General features: G+C 34.8%; 1 protein-coding gene and 1 pseudogene across 2 annotated transcripts in view; both read right to left on the bottom strand.

Moving 5' to 3' along the window:
- Positions 1-545: 545 nt before the first annotated feature.
- On the bottom strand, positions 546-1,072 carry LOC308644795 (prostaglandin E synthase 3-like; annotated as a pseudogene). The gene has a single exon. The product of its transcript is annotated as a prostaglandin E synthase 3-like (transcript).
- A 94-nt stretch (positions 1,073-1,166) lies between these two features.
- Positions 1,167-16,877, bottom strand: part of LOC308643750 (zinc finger protein 283-like) — a 123,812-nt gene continuing 108,101 nt past the window's right edge. Inside the window, exon 3 of the mRNA XM_081283890.1 lies at positions 1,167-1,303. Within this exon, the coding sequence (XP_081140016.1) occupies positions 1,272-1,303 (32 nt within the window). The 3' untranslated portion in view covers positions 1,167-1,271. The remainder of the gene's footprint in view (positions 1,304-16,877) is intronic.

Below are 16,877 nucleotides of genomic sequence, written 5' to 3' on the forward strand. Positions count from 1 at the left end.
TATAGGCTTCAAAAACCATCTAAGTTAAGGGCATTCACTAGTTTTAGCTAAGATACATCTAGAACACTGACAACTAATCACTTACATACAATAATATGCAGTAATTTTTTTTGAAAAATAAACTTTAGTGTAACAATACTGTAAGGTACTCCAGAGGAAAGGCAGGTTATCAGTTTAAGGTGTCAGCCAATTTGTTTCAGCCACTCTTGAGTCCATATCCTAAAACCTAAAATTTAGTTATCTTTCCCTAAGCTTCTTATCATTCAGTAATTATGTTATAAAGTAAAGGAGACAGGTGAAATGTTCTTACTTATCACAACTGCTGTTATCAATTGCCTAGGACCTCCACAGCTTCATGGCAGTCTTAAAAATGCTCATGCATATGGATAGTGCCTTAGCTGACTTAAATTTGCCCCATACAATGGTACATTATCAACCCTTAGTGAAGCCTTTAAAAAGGCGGGGGGAACAGGTTGAAAAATGGGTTAAAGGAGGCAAATACAGCAGCTGCCTTTAGAGCTATAACTCAGGAATTTTCTCAATCATGAAATCTTGTGGAGAAATAATTTTCTTTCTCAAAATCCAGGCGACGACAATATTCCTTACTCCAGATCTGGCATTTTTTCATCATCACTGTCTTGTGAATCATCATCTGCTCCTTCTACTTCTGGTAAATCTACATCCTCATCACCACCCATGTTGTTCATCATCTCAGAGAAACAATCCAAATTAGACATGTCTTCATCTGAATCCTCTTCCCAATCTTTCCAATTACTGAAGTTCACACTAAAGCCAATGAAGCTTTGCCCTTTCTTTGGTTAACCTAGGCCATGGTTGGCCAGACTCTCCTTTTCGTGAACAACATAAAATTGATCTGTCCGTTCTTTTATGCTTGGAATCATTTAGAGCAACACAGTAAAAAAAAAAAAAAAAAAAAAAAAAAAAAAAAAAAAAAAAGATCAATTTCATTTAAATGCTTAACATTATCACTTCCTCCAAGACAACTGAAAGTCAGTTTGGATTTTTCAAAATTTACGTTAACATCTTTACTGTCTTCAACACAAAATTCAATGAAGACCTAGTCCACTTTGCAGAAGCTGTATTGTGAGCAGGGCAGGGGGACAGGCGAACCGGTGGGCTGGCCTCTCTGGCGGTGGCTGCTCCGGTAGGCTCCTCTCTGATGGGGACTCCGGGGTTTTCTCCCCAATCGCAGCCTCTAGTAGCTCTCCATAGGTCACTTTGGCAGCAGGCTCCGGCTAGATCCCCTGAATTCACCACTTGGAGAGAGCGGCTCCTCTCTCCTCTGACCAGAGAGGAGAGGAGAGTGTAAGAAAAGGGGCCATGAAGACCAAGAAAGACCGTGTGCATGCCTGCTGTAGTGAGGCCGGTTGCCGGCTGGCGCACTGCTATTCTTTATCAGTGAATTAAGCTGTTGATTAGATGAGACCTCTCATAATCTACTCATTTTACCTTGAAAATTTTTTACTTGTCTCACACGGGAGCTTTTTGTGAAAATCAGTATCAAAAGTATTTTTTGACTAAGATCTTCATCTTTGGAAACTCTCACTTTAAAAAATCGAATGATGTCATTTTACAAATGAGCACAATGAGACTCAACTATCCCTTTACCCCCAAAACAGTCTAGGATTTCTGTGTCACAACTAAGTTATGCCCTAAAATAACAAATATAATTTATTTAAAAAAATTGCCATTTAATATTTTGTAATTAGATAAAACTAGTCCATATAAAAAAAACTATAAAACTTTGTGTTACTCTCTATACTGAGAAATACACTTATAAACAATTTCAAGAGAATAAAGAGAGTCTAGTTCATTTAAAGGTGGACAATATGCAATATAAAAACATTTAACCACTTTCCCACAAAAGAGAGTTAAAATCTCTCCTAACCTGTTTGATTCATGTTTTAGAAGTAATGTTATGTCAACTAATTGAAAAATGATATATAAAAACTTTATAAAATAGTATTTAAAAAAGAGAAGGATTAGTTTCAAAAATAAAACCCTTATGTAACACTTGTCAAGAAGTCACCTCACCTGAGTTATGACTAATTTCATGTTAAGATAACTATTCAAGTTCATTTAGAATTAAGGTCAGGATGTGCTTTTTTGTTGTAAGGATTACTGTAATCTTAAGCAAAAATACTATACATAATTAAGTAAAGGTTTGGAATTATAAAAAAATAAGTTCCTTGGTTTACAGCTATCTGAAAAACTAAATGTTTTTTCTCTTGTTAATTTCATTTTGTATTTTCCTTTTAAACTTTACAACTATTTCCTGTTAATGTCTTACACAATTATAATTTCTAATATAACAACCTAAGTTAAGATAATAAGGCCATCAAGGACAAACAAGATATAAAACTGACTTTCAGTATTCATACAGACCCAATTTCATAATTTCGTTGTTTAGCTTATTACTAAAGACAAAAGTTAAGTCATACAATTGATGGGAGCTTAGCCTTCTTTCACTGCTCTTTTCAGCTTAACAACAACCTTGATTATATCGATAAACACATTCCTAAAGGTGATTTTTGCTCATCTTCCTGGCCAAGGGAAAATACTCACTAAGTAGTTTCTTATTGTTTAAATATATTATACCGTGCTGGGGGCTGTTTTCTAAATTTTAAAACTAACAATACTCCAGCTAATGGCAGCTCTTCTTTTCAACAACTTTACAAAAACAAAAAAGGGTAGATAGAACCCCACAAAATCATTTAAATCATGCTCTGTTTTAATTTTTATTTATAAATCATGTTGTCAAAGTTCTCACTCCTTCTCAGCAACACATGGCTTCTACTAGAGTAGGCCCATGGGCTTAGTCTGGTGGAGAAACTTACAAACACGACAATGGATCTATTTCCAGAACCACTTTTAGTACATCCAACTATGTGGGCTGCAGAATTCATTCCAGTATTTACTAATGATATTCATAAGATGGGATGTTTTTCAAACACCTGTACATTCAATTGGATTTAAGTATACTGCATATGGTGGGAATTTACCTACATATTGGTCCCACAATGAACATGCTTGTGGTTTAAAAGTAGCCTTAGGGGAAAAAACATCATATGTGGGATTCAGGGCACTTAAACACACTGGCCCTGAACTTAAGATCATATGTCTGGGCAGTTAATAAAATGGGACTCCCCTCCAGTGTTTCCCATGGAGCATCCACAAATACCTTACTGCCCTAATTGTTCTGAAATAGTACTTAGTACTTTTCCTGAATGGATGGAATGTGCAAACGTCTTTCCAGTACACCATAAAGTTCCTGGTAATAATGGATATATTTGGGATTGGTCTCCCAGAATTGATAAAAACAGCTCTGTCAAAATTCTATGACTCCTGGAGGATTTGTTGGTAATGTCCTGACTTTCACTGGTGGTAGCAGGCAAAAAGATTTTTGGCATTTAATAGCTGCCTCAGACTTTATCAATTACAAATGGTCCCATGCCTGATTTTATTGATAGGAGCTGTAAAGCAACCCCCTGCTATGGTCTGCAGACCTGTGTCCATCCTATTTATGTTTTAATTTTTGGAAAAGGAAAAAAGAAGAAAGATATCATGCAATGTGTAAAAGATGTAATGTGATGAAATGCATCCCTAGGTATAATATAAGAAAGGGAGAACTTGTATTATACCAACACTCTTTTGTTTTACCCGCAGCTAATATTTCAGATCCATGGTATTCTGATGCTGGAGTTCAACTCCTAAAACGGATGCCCAACTCCTAACCCTAACCCTAATCCTAACCCTAGATAACTAGACCCTGGTGTTCAGTAGGTTTTATTGTACCTCAAGTAGTTACTTTGATATCTATTTTGGTTTCTATTTTGACATCTGCTACAGCCTTGTCCAAAGACTTTCAAAAGGCTCATTTTCTTTATTTCTCAAAATACTTCCAAAGCCTACATATTGGTCCCACGATAAACATGCTTGTGGTTTAAAAGCAGACCTGTGTTCATCCTATTTATCCTATTTACAGTCAGGTAAACATTGATTTTAAGATTGAGACTAAATTAAATGCTTTGGAAGCTACTGTCATAAGAAATGAGCTTGCTGCTCTCAAATTTAAGCAAACATTTTGATGCCATGTCAGCTACAAATTTGTTTGTGTTATACCAGTCAAATATAATGCTTTCCAATGGGATTGGTAAAAGGTTAGAAATCATTTAATTGGCATTTGGCACAGAATAATGATGGTCTATTGCTGTGGAGGGACTTCATAGCATCCAGTATACTCAGGAAAGCAGGAATGATCTCATGGTGCAACCATGTAAAATATGAAAGAGTCTCATGGGAGGAATGGATATAGATGTAAGAACATATCTGTACTAGATAAGAATTAAGGCTGTAAATAAATAAAAAAAGGTGGCCTGGAGTAGGGGGTGGGGGACCCAGTTGTTTATCACTAGACAATTAGATTCAGTTCCTCTCTCTCAGATCTTATACTTCCCTCACCCTGAAAATAAACAAATTTATTCAACAACATCAGTTTTTGCGTATGTGATTGGCAAATATAAACAGTGTTCATTATTGGTGAAGGCAGAGTGAAATGTACTTGCTCCTTGGAATACAATTTGGCAATATCTATCAGGTTTAAATACATACATGCTTAACCCAGAATATCAGTTTAACAGAAACATGCTGGTGGACATGGCCTCTCACCTTACTTGGCATTCCCTAAATATCTGAAGTCCACCCTAGGCCATCCATGAAGAACTCAAAATGATGTCTGGCACATGGACTTCCAACCTGGGCAGCCTTCAATTCCTCATTTTTCCTTCATAAGTGATCTCTTTCTTGTTGAAAATGACACTCTAACCCTAAATGGGCAAATAATCTTGCTTCCTGCTTTCTGAAAATAGATGAGAGGTGAATTCTGCATTATTCTCACTCATTCACAAGCATTTGTGGTATCTCAATAAAATACTGAATTTCAAAATTTATAAACAGAACACACAAGACTTCTGTTACAATGTGCCATATGTGCAATGCAGAATTTTTTTAAAATAACATTCTTAAATTTTATGTAAAAGTTATGACACTACAAAAGGTTAACAAGGCAGAGACAATTGTATAAAACTCATTATAAGTTGCCATTATGAGTCTTCAGTAATTCTCATCAGCATCGACCTGTGTAGCTTCTAATCCAGAAACTGGTGAGGGTGACATAGACTTAAGAAAAACAAACATTTAGAGAGAAAAGAAAGATAGGGTGGGAAACTGAACTCTGATTAAGAACAGTGACACAGCACTGTCACTATGTTTATCATATAGGTTTTAAAATAAAAAGTTCTTTTGTGAGAAAGTTTTTGCTAGCAGACATGTTTGAAGGTCAAAGTGCTGAAGAAGCATTATGGTTATCTTACTATGCCCAAAATTCTCTTGAATCTAGGAGTCAATGTTTCCATCTCAAGGTTAAAACTGATGTCTTGGGGACCTTTGCCCAGAGAGACCAAGTTGCCTTAGCAAATGGGAAATGTCAGCCCTGTACTTTTACACAGAGGAAATCTCAGCACAAGCATAACACAAACATGAGGTAATCAGACACCCTGATTCACATCTCCGCTCCCCACACTCATCATTTTCCTTTTATTTTGTGCTCTACAATTATCTTTATAGTATTTCAAAGTAAACAAAAGATACTTCATTAAGTGTATAAAAATTGCAGTACCTCTATCTCCCTGATGAATTAAAAAGAACAATGAAAATATCATAAGCCAAAAAAAGCACAAATAATATTCAAGTGTGACTATTTATATACCTTCCAGATATCTTTTTATCTATGTGACAGTATGACCTGGGCTCTACAATTTCCTTCAATTTTGCATGAGATGACTTAATACTTTAATATTTAACCTAAAGTTCCAAAATTACCATAGATAAATCTGTTTGATCAGTACAGTGGAAAAGTGTTTTATGTATTCTTGGTTTATGTTTGAATTAAACTGTGTTCTGAGGTATGTATTTTGTTTATTCACATAGCTCATGGAGAAATAAAAATTGGACTTATTTTATATTTTCCAGTATACATGTGTTTTATTCAATCTAGGAGTCATGGAGCATTTGTGAATCAAAAAATGTTTCACATAAAAATTTAAGGAAAGAGGGAAAAGAGAAGAATATAAAAAATTGAGGTATTTATGTGTTAGAAGGGGGAGAAAGTAACAATAAAGCTAAATGACCTTGAGTAACCTTTGCAACAACTAATAAGTGAACATAAATTAAATATTTTCACTTTTTTATATATGCTTATAGTTTTACACATTGTTTGGAATCATACTGTAGGAGAATTAAAGAATCTCAGGTAGGAGAGGGGAGGGGAGGGGGGATAGTAGAGAATAGGATAGACAGCAGAATACATCAGACACTAGAATGGCAATATGTAAATCAATGGAAGTGTAACTGATGTGATACAGCAATCTGTATACGGGGTAAAAATGGGAGTTCATAACCCACTTGAATCAAACTGTGAAATATGATATATTAAGAACTATGTAATGTTTTGAACGACCAACAATAAAAAAAAAAAAAGAAACCAAAAAAAAAAAAAAAGAATCTCAGGAAAACAAAACTTTACAAGTGTGTCTTTTGAAGCCTTTTGCAGGTACTCTTGGCAGAGTGGGGCTTAAACTTTTAATTTCTTTCTGTTTAATCCCTTCTAGAATTGTCATTTAGAGATGGACTAGAGACTCCTTCTTATTTAATAAGTCTTTTTAGGAGATCTCATTTGATTATAGTCTGTAATTGACCTGCTAAAATCAGCACATGAAATTTTATTTTCTGTGAGGCTGAGCTGCTCTGCCTTCCCATGCTGGGATGTACAATTGCCAAAATGGCAATAAGTGCCTGCCCCAAATCGCAGAATAATGAGGTAAAAAAGCAGAGTCACTACAGCAGTTGGTGCTAATTTGTAAGTGTACCAACAGTGCTGAAAGAATTTTACTTCATCATTCCCCAAGTCATTTAGTATGGGACACTTGCATCAATGTTCATGTGTGTATCAAAGAGAAACTGTCACATCAGGTTCTGGACACTATTTTCCTGAATTTTGCAAGACAGGAAGAAGAAATTTTGACATATTTGTGCCTTCAATTCACAATAGAATGAGCTCTGGTTGTGCCAGGTGCCCACATATAGGTGAGGCCTTGCTGCCTAAACATCTATAGATGGGGATGAAAGTGTCATTCCTGTAGGCATGAGTAGTTTTGATGTTTCCCCAGTTAATGAGACATAGCCCCTTAATGTTTTGCTGGTATTGGAGAATCACATTTTATTGTTAGGGGAAAAAATTCTAAGCAGACAATTATGAACTTGGCTGGATGATTTTGTTACCAATCTCAATGACCTACTATCTTTGCAGAATTAAAATTGAATCTTTATCACTAGACTGAGGGTGTAGCTCAGTAATAGAGCACTTGCAAAGCATGTGTTATGCCATGAGTATGAACCCCAAAACAAAGCAAAAACAAAATAGTTTTTACATAAAACAAAGTTTATTTACAGTAAATAAATACACAATGAAAATCTCTTTGAAATAAGTGACCCCATAATTTGGGCATAATATGTAACTTTATTACATTGAGATAAACATTTTCAGGAAGGAAATATCTACATGTAGAGGTTCAGGTAAGTTAGTCCAGGATCACTAAAAATACATACTTTTTTATTGAGTATTTGGTTGGAGGCTTAATTTTGTGATGGGTGAGATTTATAGCATTGTCCTTGTTGACAAAATCAGTGGCTCCATTGGTTCCTCTTTGTCCCCAGGAAATGACACCTAGCCCCTCAGGTTATGCTGGCCATGGGGTTACCTTGTGTTGCTGAATGAACTGGGATCAATCCAGGAAATCATGAACTTAAATGTCTGCTTGTTTACAATTCAGCGATTTATACAAGTAACAACCGGCATACAACATGTAGCTATGGAAATAAGTCTCCACTTTCTTCCTGGTTGGATATGTTGGCATTACACTGAAGTAGATTTCATTTTCTAGTAACTGGTACATTCTCTTCAGATTATGTGATATAGGCCAGTCACAGTTGTGTGTCACTAATAACATCTCAAATTATCGGATAAGGTTCTCAGGGGAAATCATGGTTTCGGATAGTAAAGGGTCAAGACCTTTCTTGCATTCTCAGGCTCCCAAGTTGCTAACAAGGCAACAAAATAAAACATGAAAGTTTTATCTCAGCACAAGTACACCAATACCATGACAATCAATGTTATAACAAAGATTGTGATGGTGTCTAATACGAAGGAACTTTTATAAACAATATATAAGGCATGAAAATGCTGGAGAAAGCAGTGACTCACAACCCAGGTGGGAGGAGGTGAGATAGTGTGACATTTCAATTATTATACTCAGAACACGGTGCAATTTAAAACTCATGAATTGTGGTTTCTGGAATGTCTATGGTTAATTTACAAAAAAAAAAAAAAAAAGTGAAGAGAGAAACAACTTGGGAGTGGAAGTGCTGTCTTATATACAAGAGAACATCCAAAATTAGCTGATATCTCTACAGAAACCATGGACATTGGAAGGCAGTGGGAGGACATGATTAAACTTTTTAAACAAAATCTATCAACCAATAATTTTATACTTGGAAAAATCTGCTTCATATTTCTATGTTGAGAAGTTTAGTGTAAGTAAAAAAAAAAAAAACTCCTTAAGAAATGCTAATAGAGCCATCAAGCTTAAAGAAAACGATTAAACAGAGTATCTTAACCCATATACAGCTAGGCAGGTAAATATACAGTCTAATCTTACAGATATGTACAAAACAATTCTTATAATGTTGAATGACACTGTAAACGTCCATTTTCTATTGCTATAAGAAAATACCCAAGAGTGCTTACTTTATAATTTTAAAAAAGTAACTAAGAATTTTGGAGGCTGAAAGTCCAAAATCAATGGGTGCCATCAGTCTGATGTGACTACAAACTTTGTTATATATCATATCATAGTGTATAGAATCATGTTGGTAACATGGAAAGGAGAAAAAAAGCATATGGAAAGACATAAAACCAGAGGTCAGAGAGGGGCAAATATATAGTAGGGTACCTATAGCTATTGATAATGCATTATGCATTCAAAGGAAAGAAAGCATTCTCAATTTTCTCCTCATCAAATAAAAAATATTTGAGGTGACAGACATGCTAAAATACTGCTTTAATTGTATAATACAAGCATGTGTATGTAAGTACATACATGTGGACATACTCAATTTGGAAGATCAGATGCAAGAGAAACTTAATGACACTACCTTAACATGAGATACAATTTAATTTAGTGATAATATGGAATCAAGAAAAAAAAGGTGAAATTGATAGGCATACAAGAGAAGAAAATACACTTACAAATCAGGGAAACATCATCACCTGAAGCCAACTAGCTGGTAACTGTCAAGGTAGATTTTCAGAGCCCTAACTGGGAAGTGCCAGCCACATCATCCTCTCGATGGTCGTGACTTTAAAATCTTCCCCAGTAAGGATACTTAAAAGTTAGAACTCAGAAAACTCTATTCTAAAAACCTGTGTAATCTAGTGATCCCCTCAAGTACACTTCACAGCATGATTAAAATGTTTCATCAAGGAAGTGCAAAGGTCATGGCAGGCACATGGACTGTGAAAATCTTTCATGTTTTCTTTTCTCTATTTTTATTTTTTTCTTGGAAACTATGGTTTTTAAAAAAAATTTAAAATAAGATGTTCATTAACTAAATGGAATGGGATACTTTTAAAACCAATAATGATAAAGATGATTTTTGCTTTTTCTTCACTCCTGGGAAAAATGCCTCTAATAAATCAAGGCAATATAAAGCAATGTTCCTTCAAACTAAACATCTTATTATGGTTTCCGGAAGTTAAATACTAACTCTCTCTGAAATCACACACTCATCATATTTAGAATACATCTGTTTTGATTCTTTATTTGTTCTAATTAGTTACACATCATAGCAGAATCTGTTTCAATTCATTGTACACAAATAGAGCACAAATTTTCATTTCTTTGTTACATGATGTAGAGTCAAACCACATATGCAGTCATACATATACCTAGGGTAATGATGATCATCTCATTCCACCATTGTTCCTGCCTCCATACCCCTCCCCATTTCTCCCTCCCCTTTACCCAAAGTTCTCTCATTCTCACCAGCCCACCCTCAATACAGACCAGCATCCACTTATCACAGAGAACATTTGAGATTTGGTTTAATGGGATTGGCTTCTTTAATGCTTGGCTTCTTAAATGTAAATTATTTTTTAAAGTTTCCTGTGCAGGATGACAAGGGGTAGAGATTAACAAAAAAAGGTAGAACCATATCCTTTGGAGAGAAGCATAGCTGTGACAATTATGTAGCTGAAAATAATAATCAAGAACCACAACCATTTTTTCTGTTTCAAAGATTCTCAATATTTTTTGCATTACTTTTATTTCTCAATCAATTTACATTTAATTAATATTCCTGAGGGTTTTATTGACCAAAGGATTAACACATGGAGAAAATATAGGATAAATTTTAGTTATTTTACTTTTCAAACAAGACTCATACATAGTCTAGTGGATTATTTGAATAAGAATTTTGTTTTTGTGTGGTAGCATGTGTTCCTGTGCCTGTAAGACCTGAAAGTAACAACAACAATAATAATCCAGACCTATTAGAATTAAATTGTATAGAAGCTTTGTGAGCTCATGCCATGCCATGTATCTTATACTCTAAAAACATAATAAGCATTACAAATTATAAGTAGAATAAAAGATATCTAAATATTAAAAAATCCAGTGAAACAAATTATGTAGGAGTTTCAATTATTCTATGCATATCTATCTCTTGTGTTACAACCATTATTTCACATATTATTGGTTAGAGTTCCTTCCCTTGTGCCTGTCTAAGACCAAACAGGTAGTATCATATTGGGCTCTCTTTCTAAAGTTAATCCAGTCAATCTTCTGAGTTTGTTCTTATAGACTTCATGAAGAATTGCACGCTTTATTCAGTATTTTTGGTTACCAGACATTCCAATTGCCAAAATGAGCTAGTGCACTACAGGGTACATGGATACCAGTGAAAGCATCAGTGACCCTCCTTTCCACAGAATACGAATTAGTGACTCCTAGTTTCTGGGGTATTCATAATCCCTCTTATTAGGAGGATGTGTGACTCTCCAGACATGCAGTGGCCTCTATATCCTTCATTTTTCCATAATGACAAGCAGTAGAAATGCATAACAATCTGACTTATATAAATTGTATTCCCCAAATAAGTGAGTTTAAGTTTTCTAGAATAATTGGTGGAGATGTTCTGTCACTATTTAGTATGTTTTATGGTTATATAGAATCTTTGGTAAAATGGAATGCCAAGACAGTAACATGATTCAATACATGACACAGATTAGCAAGCTAACATTCACTTTTATTTAGTAACAAATTCCACAATAACATAATTATACTAAAAATTTATAAATACCAGGGTATGATGGCAGACGCCTATTACTGCAGTGATCAAGGAAGCTTCAGGAAAGATAGTCGAGGTTTCAAGAGCAGCCCCAGCAACTTACCAAGGCCCTAAGGAAATGTGCCTCAAAAAATTTTTTTTAAAAAATTGAAGACTGGGGACATCACTTAATGGCTAAGCTACCCTGAGTTCTGTCCACATTACAAAAAAAAAGAAAAAAATTAACATTATAAAATCTCAAAAAAATATACAGATTAAAAATTATTGGGATAGGTCTTCCTCTGATTTAATAGAGCATAAAAAAAGTTTACTCAAATTTCCAGAAATGAAGACACTTAATCATCTTTAATTTATGATTAAATTTTCTCAATCAGAAATGAATATCCATAGTATGAAAACTATGAGGATTTAATTATTTCTACCACATTAGCCAATGCTATGTAAATTTTAAACAAAACTTAAATGCAATTTCCCACTTTCTATACTTAAATGCTTTCTCGTACAAATTCTTAAGTCAATCAAAATATAAGGACTTGATAAGACTTTACTTTTAATATTTTTCAAGGTTTTGTATTTGTGGTAAATATTTTGGTGTTATCTATATATAGGCATATATTTTGGGAAAAATGTCTTTGAAATATAATACAGAATGAGGTTTTAGGTGAAGAAAGTTTCAATTTGAATATAGGCTTATTTTTTTAATGTTTTTTAGAGTTTCTATGCACTATGAATTCCCTTGTGTTTGTTAAAGTTTTGGAAAAGGAGAAAAATTTGTTTCATTCTTTCCACTTGTACCAACTCTCACCAGTATGAATTCACAGGGGCTGAGTAAGATGTGAACAACTGCTGGAGATTTTTCTCTTTATTATTTTTATTTATTTTTAATTAGTAAAGGTAAAATTTCTCTGCTGATTCTTCTGATATGGTATACAGTTGAATCATCCAAAATGTATTTGAACAATATTCTCATTTATAGAGCTTATCTCCCCTACAAATTCTCTGATATTTAATAAGCGATCTTTGAACTTTTGCTACATGTGTAGTGCTTCTCTGTAGAATGAAATTTCAGGAGTTTGATGTTTGAACAACTTCTAAAAGCTTTGCCATGTTCTTTAAATTTGTAGGGCTTTTCTCCAGTATGAATTCTCCAGAGATTAATAAAAACTGATTTTTTTTTGCATTACACTCCTTATGACACATATATAGCACAATTTTTGTATCTCTATACAAAGTATGTTCTCACCAATTTATGCCAATATACATGTTCTTTTAACTGGCATTACAATTCTTAATACACATATATACCAAAATTTTTCATATCTCCATTTGTATAAAAGGTACGTTGACATCCAATTCAAGTCTTCATACATGTACTTTGTATAATGATGACAATTACATTCCACCATCCTTGCTAATCCCTTCCACCCCTCTTCCCTATCTAGAATTAATGTAATCCTCCCATGCTCTCCCTCACTACTGCACTATGAGCCACACCCCTTATATCAGAGAAAACATTCAGCATTTGGTTTTTCGGGGAGGGGGGAACTGGCTGACTTCACTAACATTATCTTCTCCAATGCCATCCATTTACCTGAAAATTCCATGATTTTTTAAATGCTGAGTAATATTCCATTGTGTATCAATGCCACATCTTTTTATCCATTCATCCACTGAAGGACATCTAGGTTGGCTCCACAGTTTAGCTACTGTGAATTGTGCTGCTATAAACATTGAAGTGGCTGTGTCCCTTTAGTATGCTATTTTTAAGTCCTTTGGGTATAGTCCAAGAAGAGGAATAGCTAGATCAAATGGTGGTTACATTCCCACATCTCCAAGGAATCTCCATAGGGCTTTCCAAATTGGCTGCACCAATTTGCAGTCCCACCAGCAGGGTATGAGTGTACCTTTTTCTCTAAATTCTCACCAACACTTGTTGTTGTTTGTTTTCATGATAGGTGCAATTCTAACTGGAGTGAGATGATATCTTAGAATAGTTTTGATTTGCATTTCTCTGATTGCTAGAGATGATGAGCATATTTTCATAGATTTGTTGATTGATTGTATATCCTCTTCTGAGAAGTGTCTGTTTAGGTCCTTGGCCAACTTATTGATGGGTTTTTTCCTTGTTTTTGTTTTGGTGCTTAGCTTCTTGAATTCTTTATTATATCCTGGAGATTAGTGCTCTATCTGATGTGTGAGGGGTAAAAATTTGTTCCCAGAATGTAGGCTCTCTGTTCACCTCAGATTGTTTCTTTTCCTGAGAAAAACCTTATTAGTTTGAATCCATCCTATTCATTGATTCTTGGTTTTCATTCTTGTGCTATAGGAGTCTCATTAAAGAAGTTGGGGCCTAATCCCACGTGATAAAGATTAGGATCTACTTTTATTCTATTAGATGCAGAGTCTCTGGTTTAATTCCTAGGTCCTTGATCCATTTTGAGTTAAGTTCTGTGCATAGTGAGAGACAGGGGTTCAGTTTCATTTTGTTGCATATGGATTTCCAGTTTTCCCAGCACCATTTGTTAAAGATACTATCTTTTCTACAGTGCATTTTTTGGCACCTTTGTCTAATATAAGATAATTGTAATTTTGTGAGATATTCTCTATGTCCTCTATTCTGTACCATTGCTCTACCGGCCTGTTTTGGAGCCAGTACTATGCTATTTGTTACTATTGCTCAGTAGTATAATTTAAGGTCTGGTATAGCAATACCAACTGCTTCACTCTTCTTGCTTAGGATTGCTTTAGCTATTCTGGGTCTCTTATTTTTCCAGATGAATTTCAGGATTGCATTTTCTATTTCTATGAGGAATGCCATTGGGATTTTGATCAGAATTGTATTGAACCTGTATAGTGCTTTTGGTAGAATGGTCATTTTGATAATATTAATTCTGCCTATCCATGAGCAAGGTAGATCTTTCCATCTAAGGTCTTCTTCTATTTCTCTCTTTAGGGTTCTGTACTTTCCATTGTATAGATCTTTCACCTCTTTTGTTGATTCCCAAGTATCTTATTTTATTTGAGGCTATTGTCAATGGGGTAGTTTTCCTCATGTCCTTCTCAGAGGATTTGTTTCTGATATACAGGAATGCCTTTGATTTATGGGTGTTGGTTTTATATCCTGCTATTTTTTTGAATTCACTTACTAGTTCTAGAAGTTTTCTGGTGGAGTTCTTTGGGTCTTCAAGGTATAAAATCATATCATCAGCAAATAGTGCAAGTTTAAGTTATTCTTGTCCTTTAGTTATTCCTTTAATTTCTCTCGTCTAATTGCTCTGGTCAGTGTTTCAAGAACTATGTTGAATAGAAGTGGTGAGAGAGGGCATCCCTGTCTTGTACCAGATTTTAGAGGGAATGCCTTCAATTTTTCTACATTTAGAATGATGTTGGCCTGAGGCTTAGCGTAGATAGCCTTTACAAATATGTTTGAACCTAAAGAGGTGTTGTATTTTGTCAAATGTTTTTTTCCTGCATCTATAGAGATGATAATATGATTCTTATCTTTAAATCTATTGATGCGATGAATTACATTTCTTGATTCCCATATGTTGAACTAACCTTGCATCCCTGGAATGAATCCCACTTGATCATAGTACACAATCTTTTTGATATGTTTTTGTATTCGATTTGACAGAATTTTATTGAGGATTTTTGCATCTATGTTCATTAGAGATATTGAAAGACTGAACTTTTGCTAATAGTTCATCCACATTGTTTTCATTCATAGATCTTCTGTCTAGTATAAACTCTCCTATGGTCAGTAAGCAAGAACCTTTCATTTAAAATGTTGCCATTTCAAACAATTTTTAAACATATTTCGTCTCTCTAGTATGAATTCTCTGGTGTTGAACAAGGCCTGATTTTTGATTAAAAGCTTTGTCACATTCTTTACATATGTAGGGCTTCTCTCCAGTATGAATCCTCCGGTGTTTGATAAAGCTTGAACGATGCCTAAAGGATTTACCACATTCTTTACATTTATAGGGATTATGTCCAGTATGAATTCTGTGGTGTTCCACAAGCACTGACCTTTCACTGAAAGATTTGTCACATTCTTTACATTTGTACGGCTTCTCTCCAGTATGAATTCTCTGGTGTCGAACAAGGTTTGATTTCTGATGAAATGTTTTGCCACACTGTTCACATTTGTAGGGTGTCTCTCCAGTATGCATTCTCTGGTGTTTGATAATGCTTGAGTGATGCCTAAAAGATTTGCCACATTCTCTACATTTGTAGGGTTTCTCTCCAGTATGAATTCTCCGATGTTTGATAATGCTTGAATGATGCCTAAAAGCTTTGCCACATTCTTTACATTTGTAGGGCTTCTCTCCAGTGTGGATTCTCTGGTGATTAGTAAATGCTGAAATATGCTTAAAAGCTTTGCCACATTCTTTACATTTGTAGGGCTTCTCTGCAGTATGAATTCTGTGATGTCTAGTAAGTGCTGATCTTTGGGCAAAAGCCATGCCACATTCTTTACATTTGTAGGGCTTCTCTCCAGTGTGGATTCTCTGGTGATTAGTAAATGCTGAATTTTGCTTAAAAGCTTTGCCACATTCTTTACATTTGTAGGGCTTCTCTCCAGTATGAATTTTCTGGTGTTGGAAAATGCATGAATATTGCCTAAAAGCCTTGCCACAGTCTTTACATTTGTAGGGATTTTCTCCAGTATGAATTCTACGGTGATCATTAAGTAGTGATTTTTGACTAAAAACTTTGGCACATTCTTCACATTTGTATGGTTTCTCGCCATTATGAATTCTCTGGTGTTGAACCAGATTTGATTTCTGACTAAAACATTTGCCACATTGTTCACATTTGTAGGGCTTCTTTCCACTATGACTTCTCAGGTGTTTGATAATGCTGGAATGACGCCTAAAAGCTTTGCCACATTCTTTACATTTGTAGGGATTCTCTCCAGTATGAATTCTACGGTGTTCAACAAGCACTGATCTATAATTAAAACCTTTGCCACATTCTTTACATTTATATGGTTTCTCTCCAGTATGGATTATCTGGTGTTGAACAAGATTATATTTTTGATTAAATGATTTGCCACATTGTTCACATTTGTAGGGCTTCTCCCCAGTATGAATTCTCAGGTGTTTGAAAATGCTTGAATAGTGCCTGAAAGATTTGCCACATTCTTTACATGTGTAGGGCTTCTCTCCAGTATGAACTCTCAGGTGATATGTAAGTATTGATCTTTGAATAAAACATTTGCCACATTCTTTACATTTGTAGGGCTTCTCTCCAGTATGAACTTTCTGGTGTTTATTAAGATCTGATTTTCGATTAAAATCTTTGCTACATTCTTTACATTTGTAGGGCTTCTTTTCAGTATGAATTTTCTGGTGTTTAGTAAGGTCTGATTTTCGATTAAAAGCATTGTT

The sequence above is a fragment of the Spermophilus citellus genome, assembly GCF_964194105.1.
Source record: "Spermophilus citellus genome assembly, chromosome: 3".
NCBI lineage: Eukaryota > Metazoa > Chordata > Mammalia > Rodentia > Sciuridae > Spermophilus > Spermophilus citellus.